Source organism: Podarcis cretensis (genome assembly GCF_951804945.1).
Source record: "Podarcis cretensis genome assembly, chromosome: 1".
NCBI lineage: Eukaryota > Metazoa > Chordata > Lepidosauria > Squamata > Lacertidae > Podarcis > Podarcis cretensis.
This window is the reverse complement of record NC_137170.1, coordinates 138,375,634-138,392,149: the sequence shown is the minus strand read 5'-3', so window position 1 is coordinate 138,392,149 and position 16,516 is coordinate 138,375,634. Positions and strand designations below refer to the sequence as shown.

The 16,516-nt window shown below is 42.6% G+C and overlaps 1 protein-coding gene across 2 annotated transcripts in view; it reads left to right on the top strand.

Moving 5' to 3' along the window:
• Positions 1–16,516, top strand: part of SPAG16 (sperm associated antigen 16) — a 437,472-nt gene that overhangs the window by 293,847 nt on the left and 127,109 nt on the right. For both annotated transcript variants that reach the window (XM_079978996.1, XM_079978995.1), the window contains one exon: positions 13,374–13,439. In XM_079978996.1, coding sequence (XP_079835122.1) covers positions 13,374–13,439 — 66 coding nt within the window. The remainder of the gene's footprint in view (positions 1–13,373; positions 13,440–16,516) is intronic.

Sequence of the window (16,516 nt, the reverse complement as noted above, 5' to 3'; positions counted from 1 at the left end):
TATCAGTTTCTTATTGTCGGTTTTCTATATTATAGACCAGTCTTTACAGTCACTAAGGGCAGATTGTTCCTCAAAAGAATGCAATGCTTGCATTAAAAAGTGTTTTAATTATTACCCTGTATAAAAATGTACGAAGGGGCGCCTAGATCTAGATTTATGCTTCACTGAACACTTTTTTTGACCTTCATGGCTAAATTGTAGACACAAAAGCAGTTTTGAGAGCTTTAGTACATGCATAGCTGAAATGTTTCCTCTGCAGTAGCAAATGTGATTCTATTAAACATATTCACAGCTGAAGCTATTTAGAGCTGTTTAGGACCCCCGCAGGCAGACTAACATTAAAAAATGAGAGTGATTAGGATTCATTTGCATATTAAAATGATTTTAATTAAACACAGATTTTGCAAATGTTTTAAAAGCTATGATCAATCTTTTGCAGGCTGGCTTGCTTATTTATATGATCTAATAAGGGCTTTTGCTATTGTTAAGGAGCCCTCTGTTCCTTAACCTGTATCAATGAGACTATTTTTCTAACAATGAATAGTGTTTTTTGTATTTTACTGTCAATATCTGAATTGTCAGCCACCCAAAATGATGTGTAATTTTTTTACACAGAAATAATATTTGAAATTATAAAGTTATTAGCAAATGGAAATAGGAATGTCAAGAAACAGATGTATATGAAGGCAAGCAGTTTGGGCTTAGCTGTGGTGGAAGGGGTCAGCCCGTCTGAGCTGTGACACTTTAGAGTGTGGGGGTTCACAATACTGAATGCTCCTCAACAGAAAACAGCTTACAAAACAAAACAAAACCCAGCAAACATGTTCCTATCCTAGTGTCTCCCTGATATGCTAGTTATTTATATACAAGGATATTTTAACATAAGAACATTCTACCGTACTATTCTGCACCTCTAGTTTAAAGTGGCACAGTCTATACACGTTTATGTCTTTTCTAAAAACACAAAAATATTATTATTATTGCAAATCTGGTGAAACCAAGAAAGAGATAGAACCGAAATATTATATGGTCGATACTTACTAGCACTGGGGTCATTCCACGGCAGTTTAACGCGGTCATGTCACCCATCGTCTTTTTAATGAATTTAATGAAACTTGGTGTACACCCTTTCCTTATGGTTGAAAGAAACCCCCTTAATTTTCCCCCTCTATCTCAAACAGTTTTAATTTTATAGCACTTCAAAGTTTCATGAAATTTGCATTTCTGTCCCTCTTGAGATCCTCGGCCTTGTGTACATTTTTCTCTCTTTCCATAACCAATGATCAGATCTCTCTGAAATTGACAGAAAGATAAAATGTAATCTAGAATATGTTTTATAACTTTATTGTTTACTTATTGATGGGAATTATGACAGAGGTTGGGGATTGCTTCAAGAAGTTGGCTACTTTCATATAATTTACTGAAATATATAGGGTATCCATATATACTCTATATACTGTATGCGCTTGAGTCACCTGAGAAATGTGTGCTTGAATGACTGTATGTAGAAGCCTTGTGCTATCCCTGAGATCATGGCCACTGGGCCCATCACCTCCTGGCAAATAGAAGGGGAAGAAATGGAGGCAGTGAGAGATTTTACTTTCTTGGGCTCCATAGTCACTGCAGATGGTGACAGCAGCCACGAAATTACAAGACGCATGCTTCTTGGGAGAAAAGCAATGACAAACCTAGACAGCATCTTAAAAAGCAGAGACATCGCCTTTCCAACAAAGGTCCGTATAGTTAAAGCCATGGTTTTCCCAGTAGTGATGTATGGAAGTGAGAGCTGGACCATAAAGAAGGCTGATCGCCAAAGAATTGATGCTTTTGAATTATGGTGCTGGAGGAGACTCTTGAGAGTCCCATGGACTGCAAGAAGATCAAACCTCTCCATTCTTAAGGAAATCAGCCCTGAGTGCTCACTGGAAGGACAGATCGTGAAGCTGAGGCTCCAATACGTTGGCCACCTCATGAGAAGAGAAGACTCCCTGGAAAAGACCCTGATGTTGGAAAAGATGGAGGGCGCAAGGAGAAGGGCGACAGAGGACGAGATGGTTGGACAGTGTTTTTGAAGCTGCCAACACGAGTTTGACCAAACTGCGGGAGGCAGTGGAAGACAGGAGTGCCTCGCATGTTCTGGTCCATGGGGTTACGAAGAGTCAGACACGACTAAACAACAACAGCAATCCCTGAGATGCTAATTTTAACAATTGCTTTAATAATTAGTTCAGCTTGAAACAGTGGGTAGGCATACAAAATTTCACAGACACACAGTGGAGTTCTAGCAAATTTGCTATTCATAATTAAAGTTTTATTTTAAAAAATAACTCTTAATTTGGTTTTTATTATTAATGTTGATACATTTGCTAGATCACAGTTGTATGGATTTGATCTAACAGTCTGATATGCACTTTCCAAACCACTGATAATGTGCATGTGGAAGTAAAACATTAATGTGCTCTGCCAGTGTGTTCACCATTTAACTGCAGGTTAAACCATGGACTTAACTTTATGCCTATGAGTAAAATCCTGGCTATGTATTACTCTCTTCATCACATCAAAAAATATCCACATGTAAGTCTGACTATTCAGAATTATGAAGCCCCTCAGTTCACTGCCCCCAAGAGGCTGGCAGAGAATGCTGGAGAGAGCTGGAGAATTACTGGCCACTACATACAGTCATCTCCTATGTGCTTTCCAGTGCAATCCTCTATATGTTTACTCAGAAGCAAATGAGGTTCAGTAGGACTTTGCAAAAGGCTTTGGGGATGTGCAATAAGTGTGTATAATGTTGCAACTTCCATGACATGTTTTCTTTAGGATTTGGGATGAGGAGGGTTAGGAATAATTTGCTGCTATGGAAAAATAAGATATACATAGATGAACAGCAGGTGGAGGAATGTTAGCCTTCACCATGTTAGAACTTCTATAACTCTATGTAAATCTTAATCATTCAAGAGAAAGAACTGTGTTTAGGAGAAACCTCTGCTTGAGACCTTGGGAAGCATTGTCAACTGGAGTAGACAATATGCTGGGCTGGATGGACTGAGAATCTGGCGGAGCTGGGGGAAATGGCATGTTTGTTTGCCTTTCCATTTTAAAATGCTGTCTGGGGAATAGGGTTGCTCAATGTACTAAGCCTTTCTTGACTGCTCAGTTTCTTATCCCCGTTTTTGTTATTGTTAAACTTTCTGTCTTGGTTAAAATTTGAATAGTCTTGCAGTACTAAGTAGAGGAAACAGTCCTTCTGTCTGGTCAAGTACCATCTTTTTAAAGAATTTTAGAAGCTGCAGTATTTGAAATGCAAGTGTTGATAGAAGATGACAACATATTTCACTTTAATCTGGAGAACAAAGCTGAACTGAGAAGCTTTTTCAACTTCCTAATTCATGAAACATTTATCTCGCTATCAGGTTATATTATAATACCACAGATGTGGCTTGTCAGCATTTCTCTTATAAATTGTTGTTTTTGAGGCTTTAAATGAGAGCCTTAAAGGCTCACTTAAATTACTTTCACATACTTTCAGTATGTTGGCCTACGAACATGGTTTATCCCCCACCCCAGTTCCTAATTAAGGAAAGAACAGTTGGGATCTTTTTCGTTTGGTGGCATACGCAGAGTAATAACTCTGTTCATGCTGTGTTCAATGAGAGTTCAAAGGCCAAAGCATTATATAGCGGAGAACCCATTGAGAACTGGAATAGTTTGTGAAGACTGGAGGAGAGCTAATGCATTCCCTGTAGTTTAAAAAGGCAAGCAGAAAGACCAAGGGTTAGTCTGGTTAGTCTAAGAAATACAAAAGTAAACTGCAAAACAATCAGTGAAAATGGGTTGGGTTGTTGTTGTTGTTGTTGTTGTTATTATTATTATTATTATTATTATTATTAAGATGTATATACCACCCTTCATCATAAGATCTCAGGATGGTCCATAGAATAAAATACTAGCAGGCTGGATACAAGCTGGCAATTTTTAAAATTATTTACATTTATTAAGACTAAATCTTGCAAGACTAGTGCAATTCCCTTCAATTAAAGAAACAATCACTTTCAACAGGCTAGCTGCAACTAAAGCTGCAGAGCAAATTTAGCTTCCCTTTTGTGACCTTCATATAGAAGACCTCACATGCAATTTAGGCCTAGTTCTTAGGGGCAGTCAATCTCCATCTGGGCTGTAGCATTTCAGACTGCAGATGGAGATTGACATTACTGAGTGTTCCTCCATATATTCAAAATTCATCTCCAAATAGGAAATGACAGGGCCAGAGAAAAGGAAAGGTTAGAAACCTGTTCCCCACTGCTACCCCAATGGTGTAAGAAGAGAGAGAAAATTCTTTGTGGAGCTGCTCTGGGGGTTTTCTGGGGATAGATATTCAAAATTTCCCTTAAATATTTACAAAGAAGCAGTCTTTTGTATTTATCCAGCCAGAGTAGTTTAGAGGTGCATGTTAATTTACAGTGATACTTTGATTACAATGAAAAAGAATAATGAAAACCTATTGCTTCAGCTGTGAAAATGCAATGTGGACCATGACTTAGGCTGACCAAATGTTAACAAATAATATAGTTACCCACAGAAGACCTGTCCTCTGATAAATATGCAGCAACATGCTACATACCTTCTAATAATATTTTCTCACCTAATTTAATACTTCTACCAGTATCTACCCTCAGGTGCATATATAATCACTTTTGTTTCCTAGCTATTAGTTCCAAAATAATGGTTATTTAATTTTTACTGGGATCTTCTGGTTTTAATTCGATTAGATCTGAAATGTTCTACTTTCAGAGACTAAGACTTGCATACAATTCCTATAGATGATTTGCAATTAATTATTATTTTTGTTTTATGGCTAGAGATTAGTGATTCTCCTGGCTAATAAGCCAAACTGGTTGTTTTTTTTTAGAGAGAGAAAAAAAATGGCATCTGGTTTTCTGAGCCAGTCCAACTTCAGAATCACCCACCATCTCTCCCCCACCTACACAGCCCCCACTCCTAAATTTCCCACTTCCTTGTTCCTTTTAAACTGAACTGTGAAGAAAATATTAGCTCAGAAAGCTTTTTTCTATAAAATGCCATTGTTTTACTATCCAGATGGCTTAGCTCTCCATTACACAGGGAACTCCTCCTCACATACAAAGCATCTGACATGTATCTGGTCGGGAAAACCTCCTGAATTGTTCTGTCTAGCAGGGAAGGAGTGGCGGAGCATTCAATTCCTTTCTCCCTGCTCTTGTTTTTCTTGAGAGAGTGTCAGCTGGTCAAGCTCAGGTTTTACTGGTGGCCCTGACAGACAGACATACCCCTCACCTTTCTCCTCTCTCTTCACACAAAGTTTAAACAAGGAAACATTTTTTATAGAAAATTGCCTCTTCGTGGATATGAAGCTCATCTGTGCTAATCTGCTATTAGGTAGGCTGTAGAATTTAAGCTATTTGGTTGCTTTCCTTTGCTCATTTACACATAAGCAACAGAACTGCAAAAAAGTCACACCCTCATGTTATTCCTCCAAATTTCCCTACATCAGAGGTTTTCAACGTTTTTTGAGTCCACAACTCCCTTGACCAACTATATTCTTTCCGTGGCTCCCCTGTGGGGCTCAGGAGCCCAGCTATATCACCCCTTGCCTGCAGAGCTGGCAGCCCCTCACCCTTTTCTCCCTTGAGGAGTGTTCCCTCAGCCCCCTCTCCTCTCCCCTCTCCTTGGGAGTCCTCCAGGCAACTGCTGCTGCTGCTTCCCCTGGTCTCCCTTGCTCCAAAGAGAGGTGCCTTCCAGAGCCACCATTTGCCTGTTCAGTTTATAGCCAGGGCTGCTGCAATAAACAGCTGTGCAAGCCTTTGGGAGGAAGAGACAGGAGAGGGCATCAGAGGAGGGAGGCAAGGAAAAAGGGACAGAGGCCAGTCTTGCCCGCAGCACCCCTGACTACCATTCAAGGCACCCTGCGGTGCCACAACACACTGGTTGAAAACCACTGCCATACATTCCTGGGTGCCAGATCCTCCTCATAATTCCTGGATTTAGCAAAAGTTAGAATTAATGAAGGTTTGATTAATCTTCGCCAAACAGGGAAATGCCCTGGATTTAGTAATGCTAGCAAGTTGGATGGGCCATTAAAGGTAAAGGGTAAAGGAACCCCTGACCATTAGGTCCAGTCGCGGAGAACTCTGGGGTTGCAGCGCTCATCTCACTTTATTGACTGAGAGAGCTGGCATACAGCTTCCGGGTCATGTGGCCAGCATGACTAAGCCGCTTCTGGCGAACCAGAGCAGCGCATGGAAACGCTGTTTACCTTCCTGCCAGAGCGGTACCTATTTATCTACTTGCACTTGGACGTGTTTTCGAACTGCTAGGTTGGCAGGAGCAGGGACTGAGCAACGGGAGCTCATCCCATCACGGGGATTCGAACCACCGACCTTCTGATCGGCAAGCCCAGCTCTGTGGTTTAACCCATTAAAGGTAAAGGTACCCCTGCCCGTACGGGCCAGTCTTGACAGACTCTGGGGTTGTGCGCCCATCTCACTTAAGAGGCCAGGGGCCAGCGCTGTCCGGAGACACTTCCGGGTCACGTGGCCAGCGTGACATCGCTGCTCTGGTGAGCCAGAGCCGCACACGGAAACGCCGTTTACCTTCCCGCTGGTAAGCGGTCCCTATTTATCTACTTGCACCCGGAGGTGCTTTCGAACTGCTAGGTTGGCAGGCGCTGGGACCGAGCAGCGGGAGCGCACCCCGCCGCAGGGATTTGAACCGCCGACCTTTCGATCGGCAAGTCCTAGGCGCTGAGGCTTTAACCCACAGTGCCACCTGCGTCCCAGTTTAACCCATTAAAGGTAAAGGTAAAGGTACCCCTGCCCGTACGGGCCAGTCTTGACAGACTCTGGGGTTGTGCGCCCATCTCACTTAAGAGGCCAGGGGCCAGCGCTGTCCGGAGACACTTCCGGGTCACGTGGCCAGCGTGACATCGCTGCTCTGGCGAGCCAGAGCCGCACACGGAAACGCCGTTTACCTTCCCGCTGGTAAGCGGTCCCTATTTATCTACTTGCACCCGGAGGTGCTTTCGAACTGCTAGGTTGGCAGGCGCTGGGACCGAGCAGCGGGAGCGCACCCCGCCGCAGGGATTCGAACTGCCGACCTTTCGATCGGCAAGCCCTAGGCGCTTGAGGCTTTAACCCACAGCGCCACCTGCGTCCCTGGTTTAACCCATTAGCAGGGGACAAAAGCCAGTGATGGCCCATCAAGGAGAAGGCCCATCAGAGGGCAAGGCTGCCAGGCAAGGGGCCCCTTCTTTGCTGGGTGCCAGTGGGCAAAGGCAAAGGCCAGGTTTAGGGTTTCAACTTTGAATGACACATGTCTATGGGGAGGTCTTTGGAGTTGGTGAGCAGCGAGGAGGACGAGGAGGGGCAGAACTCCAAGTGAGCTGGGGATGACCAGCTGGAACTAAGAGACACAGAGGATGGCTTTTTGCTGCCTTTTTAATCCAAAGCTGCTCTTAAGGGGGAAGCCAGACCCTCATAGGATGTGACTGACCTGCAATCCCCCCATCTAGGTGCAGGTTGTATATATGTATAAATAAAACCATATATCATAGAGACACTACAGTCTGTGCTTTTGAAGAAAACACATACCCTGGAGCCCCTGGAATCTCACTCCAATTGGAGATGGGGTGGTATTTAACACTAAAAATTATGCAGCCAGAACTGTCTTTCACTTTTTCCTCTAAACTAAATACAGTCAAACCTAATTCTGCGTCCGCCTCCGCTTGCGTCCTCTTCGACGAACGTCCGCGGCAAACCCGGAAGTATGGGCATGGGTTACTTCCGGGTTCACTGTTTGCGCATGCGCAGAAGTGCTAAATCACACTACGTGCATGTGCAAAGGCGGTGCTTCGATGTGCGTCATTTTCAGGTTGCGGTGGGGCCTCCGGAACAGATCCCCGCCATAATCCGAGGTTCCACTGTAGTCCCAAATGCTGTAACCTTTCTTCATAGGGGAGTTTCACACCCCCTTAATCCTTTTAGTTGCCCTTTTCTGTTGCTCCCCTCCAACTAGCACACAGTGGGACTCTGCTTCTGGGCATGAAGATTCCAGCTAACAATCATGGCCTAATATCCACAAATACATTGCCTTCCATGAATCTGTCTAGTCCCCCTTCCTTCCAAGTTAATGTGTGAAGCCAGGCATTAATCTAGATCCATGGAACTATAAGGACCTATTTCCAGAATTTTGGGTTAGGTTTATATCTAATAGTTTCTAGGATATTTGGATAAAAAAGCAACAAGCCAAAAATATCAGTCCAAAGCATACTAGTTATATATATTTGGTTCCAAAAGGTTCATTATCGATGATAAAATGTTGATGCACTTAGAAGTATGATGGAAATAGTATGAACTAACTTACGTCTCCAGATTTAATTCAGGCTTGTAGCTGAAAAGATATGGACGGCACCCTTAAGAGAATTGAATTGTAAGGTTTGCATAGTTTAGTAGCCCTATCAATAGCTAGGAGTTATTATAAATTTCTTTCTTTTCATATGTAAATCTACATCTAATGCAAAGCGTTGCTTTTGCAAATTAGCTTTGAGAATATTCCTTGGCAAGGTCTAATGTTGCCCCAAGTTAAATTTATAAACTTGATTAGTCAGGAACTAATGAAAAAATGATAGAATCTATATAATGGAAAGGAGGTTCTTTTAACCCTACTATTTCATCATAATTTTTTTGATGAGGATAGTTGTTAAATCAACGGTCTAATTGAATAGTAGGTGTAATTACAATAGTAAGAGGTAGAACTAGACTTCTTTAAAGTCAATTCAGATGGTGCACCTTCAGGAAATGCTCTTGGCGGTTTTCTATTGGATAGAGCAGATAAACCCCTTTGAAGCCCTTGAAGCCCAAGGAGCAGAGTTCTGGGCCTTCAAAGCCCACTGTGACCTGTTTGCAAGGCCCTTTCAGAATAGATTTGCTCCCTTCCATAGCAATTTTACTGGAGCCACATGTTTTGCAATTTCCAGAATAGTCTCCAGCGTAGTAGGATATTATGGCATCAGTTTTAGTTGATATGGCCTGATGACACGGACAAGGCACTTGCAACAATGTGCCTGAACATATGCTCCTTTGACCCTTCGCTTCACAGAGCATGTTGAGGGTACATGACAGGTGCATCTTTGTGTAAGAGAGTGGTCCTGGCAGTCTTGAAAGAAGCAATGATCCAACTTAAAGGTAAAGGGACCCCTGACCGTTAGGTCCAGCTGCGGATGACTCTGGGGTTGCGGCGCTCATCTCACTTTACTGGCCGAGGGAGCTGGCATTTGTCCAAAGACAGCTTCTTGGTCATGTGGTCAGCATGACTAAGCCGCTTCTGGTGAAACCAGAGCAGCGCACGGAAACACCATTTACCTTCCCACCAGAGTAGTACCTATTTATCTGCTTGCACTTGGATGTGCTTTCGAACTGCTAGGTTGGCAGGAGCAGGGACCGAGCAACGGGAGCTCACCCGTCACGGGGATTCAAACTGCCAACCTTCTGATCGGCAAGCCCTAGGCTCAGTGGTTTAACCCACAGTGCCACCTGCGTCCCTATGATCCAACTTACTTGTGGACAACTGCCACCCAATGACAAATACTCCCTTTCTGTGGTAGGTGATCAAAAGATTTGTGGTGTGACAGCTGCAGGAACAGAAGAGCCTGCTGGATCAGGCTAATGGCTCATCTATTCCAGCATCCTGTTATCATAGTAAGCACAGCAACACAGCTGACAGGAGGCCAGATGCATGGCAGCATGCTGACATTACCAAGATCTATTTCTCTGTAATTTCTGAATCAGGAAAAGCCATGCAAGCCCTATACCAGTGCTTGGACACAGTGGTGGGCTACATGAGGGTCAAAAACTGAGTCTGAATCTTGGCAAGGTGGAGACACCATGAGTGAGAAGTTCCTGAGTCCAGATAACTGGTCATTTGCCTGCTTTGGATGGGGCTGTACTTTGCTGAAGGAGCAGGTTGTTAACTTGGCAGTGCTCTGCATCTCTGTTTCTACAGGCTGATGTGACTCCAGTGGCTAGGTGTGCCGTCTGCCATAGATGCCATGGGGGGGAGGATGGCGAGGCACCCACAAATTTTCACTGTGGGTGCCCAGCTGGGTGACCCAATGTGTCACGTGCTGCAGCAGGACACTCCGTCAGGCCCTCCTGCTGTGGTGGTGTGTGACTGTCGTGAACATGCCAGCCCAAAGCTGCCTGAAACAGAAAGCAGGCAGACGCAGAGAGAGCAGAGAGGCGTGCATATTTCTCAGACAGTTGAAACAGGGGGGCTATCAACCCCTCCTCTTTCGGGAGCTGGCAGGAATGCAGCTTATCTGCTTCAGCAGAGCGGGCTGGGGAGCAGCCTGCTCTCGCAAGAAGCACAGTCATACCTGGCACAAAGGTGTGCAGTTCCTCACAGGAAGAGGAGGCAACTTACACCATTAGTCCCCAAACTAGGCGAATAGGGAAAGTCCTAGAAAGAAAACAAGCCCCAAAATGTAAGGGTCGGAAGTTCAGGATGTTCTCCAGAAACCGGAAGCACTCTTCAGAAGGGTCAACTTGACTGTGATGAACGGATGCTCCAATAGAGCGGTCAGAGACTAATTGCTGCTTGCAATAAATCTACCAGTTAATTAAGTCTTGTGTGCTGTTATCAAGCCAGCTGCCAGCCCACACCTGACAGTGACATCACGCATGCTTGCCGGACACCCACAATGTTGGGTGTAACCTGGCATGTCTATCTTCTGCCATCTTTGGCTGGTGAAACAGCTAAAGCCATTTCTGGGCCAGGATGACCTGACCACTTTCAGCCATCTGCTGAGACTACTACAATGCGCTCTATGTGGGGCTACCTCTGAGTATGGCTCTGTGCACCACTGCAGCTGGTGCAAAATGCAGTGGCTCACCTACTTGCTGGGGCAGAATATTGCTATTGCATTATGCCACTGCTGAAAGACTGGCTGCCAATTAGCTTATGGGCTAAGCTTATGGTGCTGGTTCTAGTGTACAAACCTTATACAGCTTGGGATCAGGATATCTAAAAGATCATCTCACCCATTAAATTTGCAGTCAATCGCTGTGTTCTGTAGGAGAGGGCCTGTTGCAGGTTCCATCTCATGAAGAAGTCCATTTGTTACGATGTAGGAATTGAACCTTTGGTGTGATTGCATGTACCCTTTGGAACTCCCTCTCATTACATATCAGAAAGGTGCCATCTTTACTGTCTTTTCCGTGCCTGATGAAGATGTTCCTCTTCCAAGAAGCCCTATAAGTGGAGAGTTTTACCCCACATTTGATTGCATTGGACTGAAATTTCATTTTTTATTGTTAAATTGGTTCAGGATGTTTTATGGGTGATTCACACAATAAATAAATAACCAATAAACAAATAAATAGCATTACACTATTACAAGGCTGAGGTTTTTCACAAGATCAACTAAGAAAACCAGAACTTCAGTAGCCATTGCCATCTTGACTTCGAGCAAACTAAATTAAGTACTGTACATTATAGTGGAATGGGAGATTTTATATAATATAAAACATCTAGATAAATTTGACTTTAGCCATTAGAGTTGCTAAGATCATATATAGAGTTTTTGCAGTTCCCTTCACATTCTTTGTGTCTATTTCCTAAGGAACAAAACCAAACAGCAGTATATGTTGGAGAAATGATGGGAGTTAAGAGTTAACAGCAGGAAGATAAATGAGCTGTATACTCATCTCTACCAGTACCTTGGCTATCCCCTTCACTTCAATTAACAAGATTAGCTTTACTCCATAAATTACATGATTATTCCTATCAAGTAGCTAATGCTAGATTTATAGCAATGTACTCCTCATAAAATAATGGTTATTTTCCCCTTAAAGATATATATACTTCACTTTAGCTTCTCTTAATTACATGTATATTATTCATCATTGTTCCAACCAAATTCTTTCCTGTTTTTTAAAGTAAATATATGGCTTTGGTTGTACACAGTATGCAAGTTACTTGAACAGTTGCCATTGACTATCTGTAATGAGGAACAATGTGCAGTATGCTTAGGATCCAAACTAATCTGCAAATAGCAAGTTAGAAAAATCTGCTGTTCAGAAAAAATGCATACCCATATTTGCAGATAAGTGTTCAAAACATTCAATGTCTCTTCTTGGGCATGGCAGGAATATCCAGATATTGTTGGAATGCAGATGCAGCTTCATAGGACCTCCATGGGATAATAGATAAACCTTCAAAGACATGGTTATTCACTCCACCTGTCCAACAGAAAGTTCGTTCAATGCCAGTACAATGATATCTAGGTGCCCTTTAACTTCTCTTTCTAGTTAGAGCAACTGGGTAGGTAATTAGAATACGAGTGGTAGAAAAATTGTGCTGAATGCTCACTGTAGGCTGTTTGAAGATGTTTGAGGTGGTAGTGAAAAAGACAAAATTTCTCTTCTCTAGTAATTTTGGTTTGGGACAGTTTGGTTATAAGGACAGTTTTGTTATTTCATCAAAGAGAAATACTTCCTCTTCAGCTCTCAGATGAGCCCTGCCTGGTAAACGTCAGTCAGGGTTTTGCTTTGTAAGCAAGCCCAACAACACCAAGCCCTTCAAGACAGGGCCGGATTTAGGTTTGATGAGGCCCTCGGCTACTGAAGGTAATGGGGCCCTTTATATGTCCAGCTGTCTTTTGTCAACAACAAATTGTCACTGTTTTTTGTGTCAAATATATGCTATATGGTTATTTATGGACCATTTGTACATGTTGCCCTGCAACCAGTCCATGCAGAATGTAGGCACCCTATATATAGAAATGAGCAAACCAGTGATATTTTAGGGAGCAGGCGGGGCCCACGACTTACATCATAGGAGCCTACACAACACAAAACACATTTGCTGTATCTAGGTTTTATTTTATTTCATTTGTTTTTTATCTTATATTCTGGAAATGTACATCCAATTTTTTTCCTTTAATTTTTTTGGGGGCCCCCAAGAGAGTGGGTGCCTAAGCTATAGCTTGTTTAGCTTATACATAAATCCGGCACTGCTTCAAGATGATATCCTCTGCAGTAGAAGGCAAATTTTCTGAGGAGATGATGTAGGAACCCAGCTACTACCACCTTTTAATACCTGATTCCCCGCCCCCCACCAGGAATCTGACCAAAGTCCTTAGTGCTAATGTTGTCTCTGGAAACTGGAAAGGGGAAGAGTTGGTTGGTATTAGACACAAGGATAACATATTATCAGTTTACTCAAATATCCATTCATCTAGCTGGAACAGCACAAAATCAAACTCAACAAGTTTATAAAGAAGTTATACAGCACATGTGATTGTCTGATTTGTGTGTTTTTTGTGTGTTTTCTTTTTAAAGGGGCTGTGTGCTCAGACCTTCTGTGGTCACATGCATTCCTGCAACCATGCCACATTCAACATGAAGGTAAGCTCTAAACCCTAAAGTAAATGGTAGCCTAGAGTAGAATATATCTATGAATGACACTACAGCTGAATATGTCATGGGCACAGCCTCTAAGATTCTGTGGGAATAGAGGAATGCTATGCTATATGTTCTCCACATTGCATGACCCGATGCAAAAGAAGGCAGAGCTCCTGCATGTGTAATAATTGTGGAGGAGACGGAATTTCAGCAGAATTGGCTTCCATTACAAGAGCTACACCTGCTGAAATTCTCTTGTCTACACAAGTATTTTAGGCATATGAGCCCTGCCATGTTTTGCATCTGGCCACCAGATCGCCACGTCACCCGGTTTTCAGGTCAGTATTCATGATTTTAGGGAGTGGGTGGGTATTCCCCTCCCAGGAAAGAGTGTTGAGCCTATCTTTTTCATAGCTATTCACAGGTATTTGTATCTCTACTGTTTTCCTACTCTGTTCCTCAGACCATTTGTTTCATTCCTCCCAAAGTCATCCGAAACAGAGGTCACACTCCAGAAGGGATGATTTCACTACACTGTGTAGCAACTCAGATTTAGCTATATGTCAGTGTCACTAGGGATAAAGAAAGCCCCTTAGAGTCAGACCTGGTCAATTACAGACTACTATCAGAAATGGATAGTTTTGCAGACCTTCTGCTTCTGCATTAATATCCCCCCTGCAGAGAGAGAGAGAGAGAGAGAGGGAGAGAGGGAGAGAGGGAGAAGTGCCAGTTCTAATGAACCTTTTCGTGAGATAGCATCCCCCTTTGGCTCAGCACTAAAACAGATACTTTAATATTACATTCTTTAAAACCAGTGTTTAAATGACAGGTGGTCTGGGGGCACCTACCCCCTTACTGTGTTCTCTGTTAATTTTTCTTGGGGTCAAATTTCTTAAGGTATTTCACCCCCAAATCCAGAGCAAAACAGAAGGGGAGGGTGACATATTTAACAGCAGGGGTCAGCAACCTTTTTCAGCTGTGGGCCGGTCCACCATCTCTCAGACCATGTGTGCAGCGGACTATATTTTGAAAAAATAATAATGAATTCCTATGCTCCACCAATAACCCAGAGATGCATTTTAAATAAAAGGACACATTCTATTCATGTAAAAACACGCTGATTCCTGGACCGTCTGTGGGCTGGATAGAGAAGGCGATTGTGCCAGATCCGGCCCCCGGGACTTAGGTTGCCTACCCCTGTTTAACAGGGAGGAAGGGGCAATTACAATTCTACTGCAGCTGTCAAGCTTCTTACCTCTTGTCACCTGATTTTTTTATGTATATAAATTAACTCCCTGGTACTCAGGTGGCAACAGAATTGCTGAATTCAGAAGCAAATAATACTGCCAACTCCCCAGTGGCATAGCTGGAGGAAGCCAATAAACATGTGTTGTCTTCTCAGCAAGGTTCCTCATTTCTCTGTGGAGTCAACAAAACCTAGAAGGCTTGATGTGCCTCTTTCCCCAGACCCCTGCACAATTATTGTTGCTTATTGTTTATTATATGATGTACATCCCACCCTTCCTGTTGAAGGAGCCCATTAAGACATTCTCAAGTAAGATACCAACTTTCCCCCTGCAGAGTATCCTTCATGACCTAACATGATTAAATGAAGCAAGCTTTTGTATGCTGATGATTTTGCAGATTAGCATATTATTTTGATAAAGAATATTGCATCTGGCATTAAACGCTGTGTTGGAATCATGGCTTGACATCCTCAGTAACTTAATTAGAAAAGATGGAAACTGCCAGTAGAGGGTTGATTAAACAGAGTGAGGGGTGCAATTTTAGAAGCTGTAATTACAGTTATATAAATTAATCGCAGATACATGGAAGGCAGGCAGCTGAACTGTAGGTGCACAGACATCAAATTATTCAAGTTGATTTTTTTTCATTCTAAAAGCTGCAGTGCTGTATATACTTTCACTGAAGTCCATTCCCTTGAAATATGTTTGACTTACTTCTGAGTAAATATGCTTCGAATTTAGATGCAAGACTGTTTTTCAAATGCATGTGCTTACTCAGGAGGAGGCAGAATGGCCAAATAAATTGCCATGTGTTCATCTTTGATATATTTATTTTTTAGTTAGTGGTTTCAGCATAGCAGCACATGCAATTGCTTCATTGCATGTATTTTATTTTACAGCTGATCTTATGTTTTTGAGAGTGACACAGGAAAATTCTCTCCACTGAAGCCCACTTGCCGCAAGCTTCAGAGGAGTTAGCTAGGGTTGCTATATTTCAAAAAGTGAAAAACCGGATATGGGTTGCCATGCATCTGGATTTTCCTGGACTTTTTTCTTTCTTTCTGAAAATTCCCCCCAGATGCCATTTCCAGAGGACGAATCCCATATATGTCTGGGAAAACTTGGAGGTATAGCAGCCCTAGGGTTAGCATCTGTCTAGTGGCGGTAATGTCCAAATAATAGTGTATGGGAGACCCAGTAAAGCAGATATAGAATTTTTTTGACCCTCCAGATATTGCTTGAACTGCAATTCCCATCATCCCTGACTACTGGCCATGTGTTCCAGGGCTGATGAGAGTTGTAATTCAGCAACATCTGGAAAGCCAAAGGTTCTCTACAGCTGCAATAGAGGGTGTGAAGAGTAGTCATGATTTGGGCTGCCAAAGCAGGAATTGTGGTTTCCAGATCTGAATAAAAGAGCAGGAGAGAGTTATAGGCTTTGCATCAGGCACAACTGATGAGGAGCACTTTGGACTCCATTAAAGTCTGACAGAATAGAAAATTAAAAAATACCACTCTCTACCCTTTTAAACATAATGGACATAAAGACACAAGCTGAGATCAGCTAGGCAAGCATCACTTGAGTCCCATTACTTTGACTCTTTACTCTTGCTGTCTTACAATATACAATATACACTCTATATAGTATCCTTTCATTCTAATATAAAATAATCTAGTCTGAAATAGTTATTTGTAAAAGAATTAAAAACCTGCTTCATTTCCACAGATTTATATGTGGGAAAAGCTCCCTGTGGGTTCTATCCATCCTTTGACCCTCTTTTCCTGCATATTATTTATACCCTTATATGGAGTTCAGATGTATAAATGTGATTT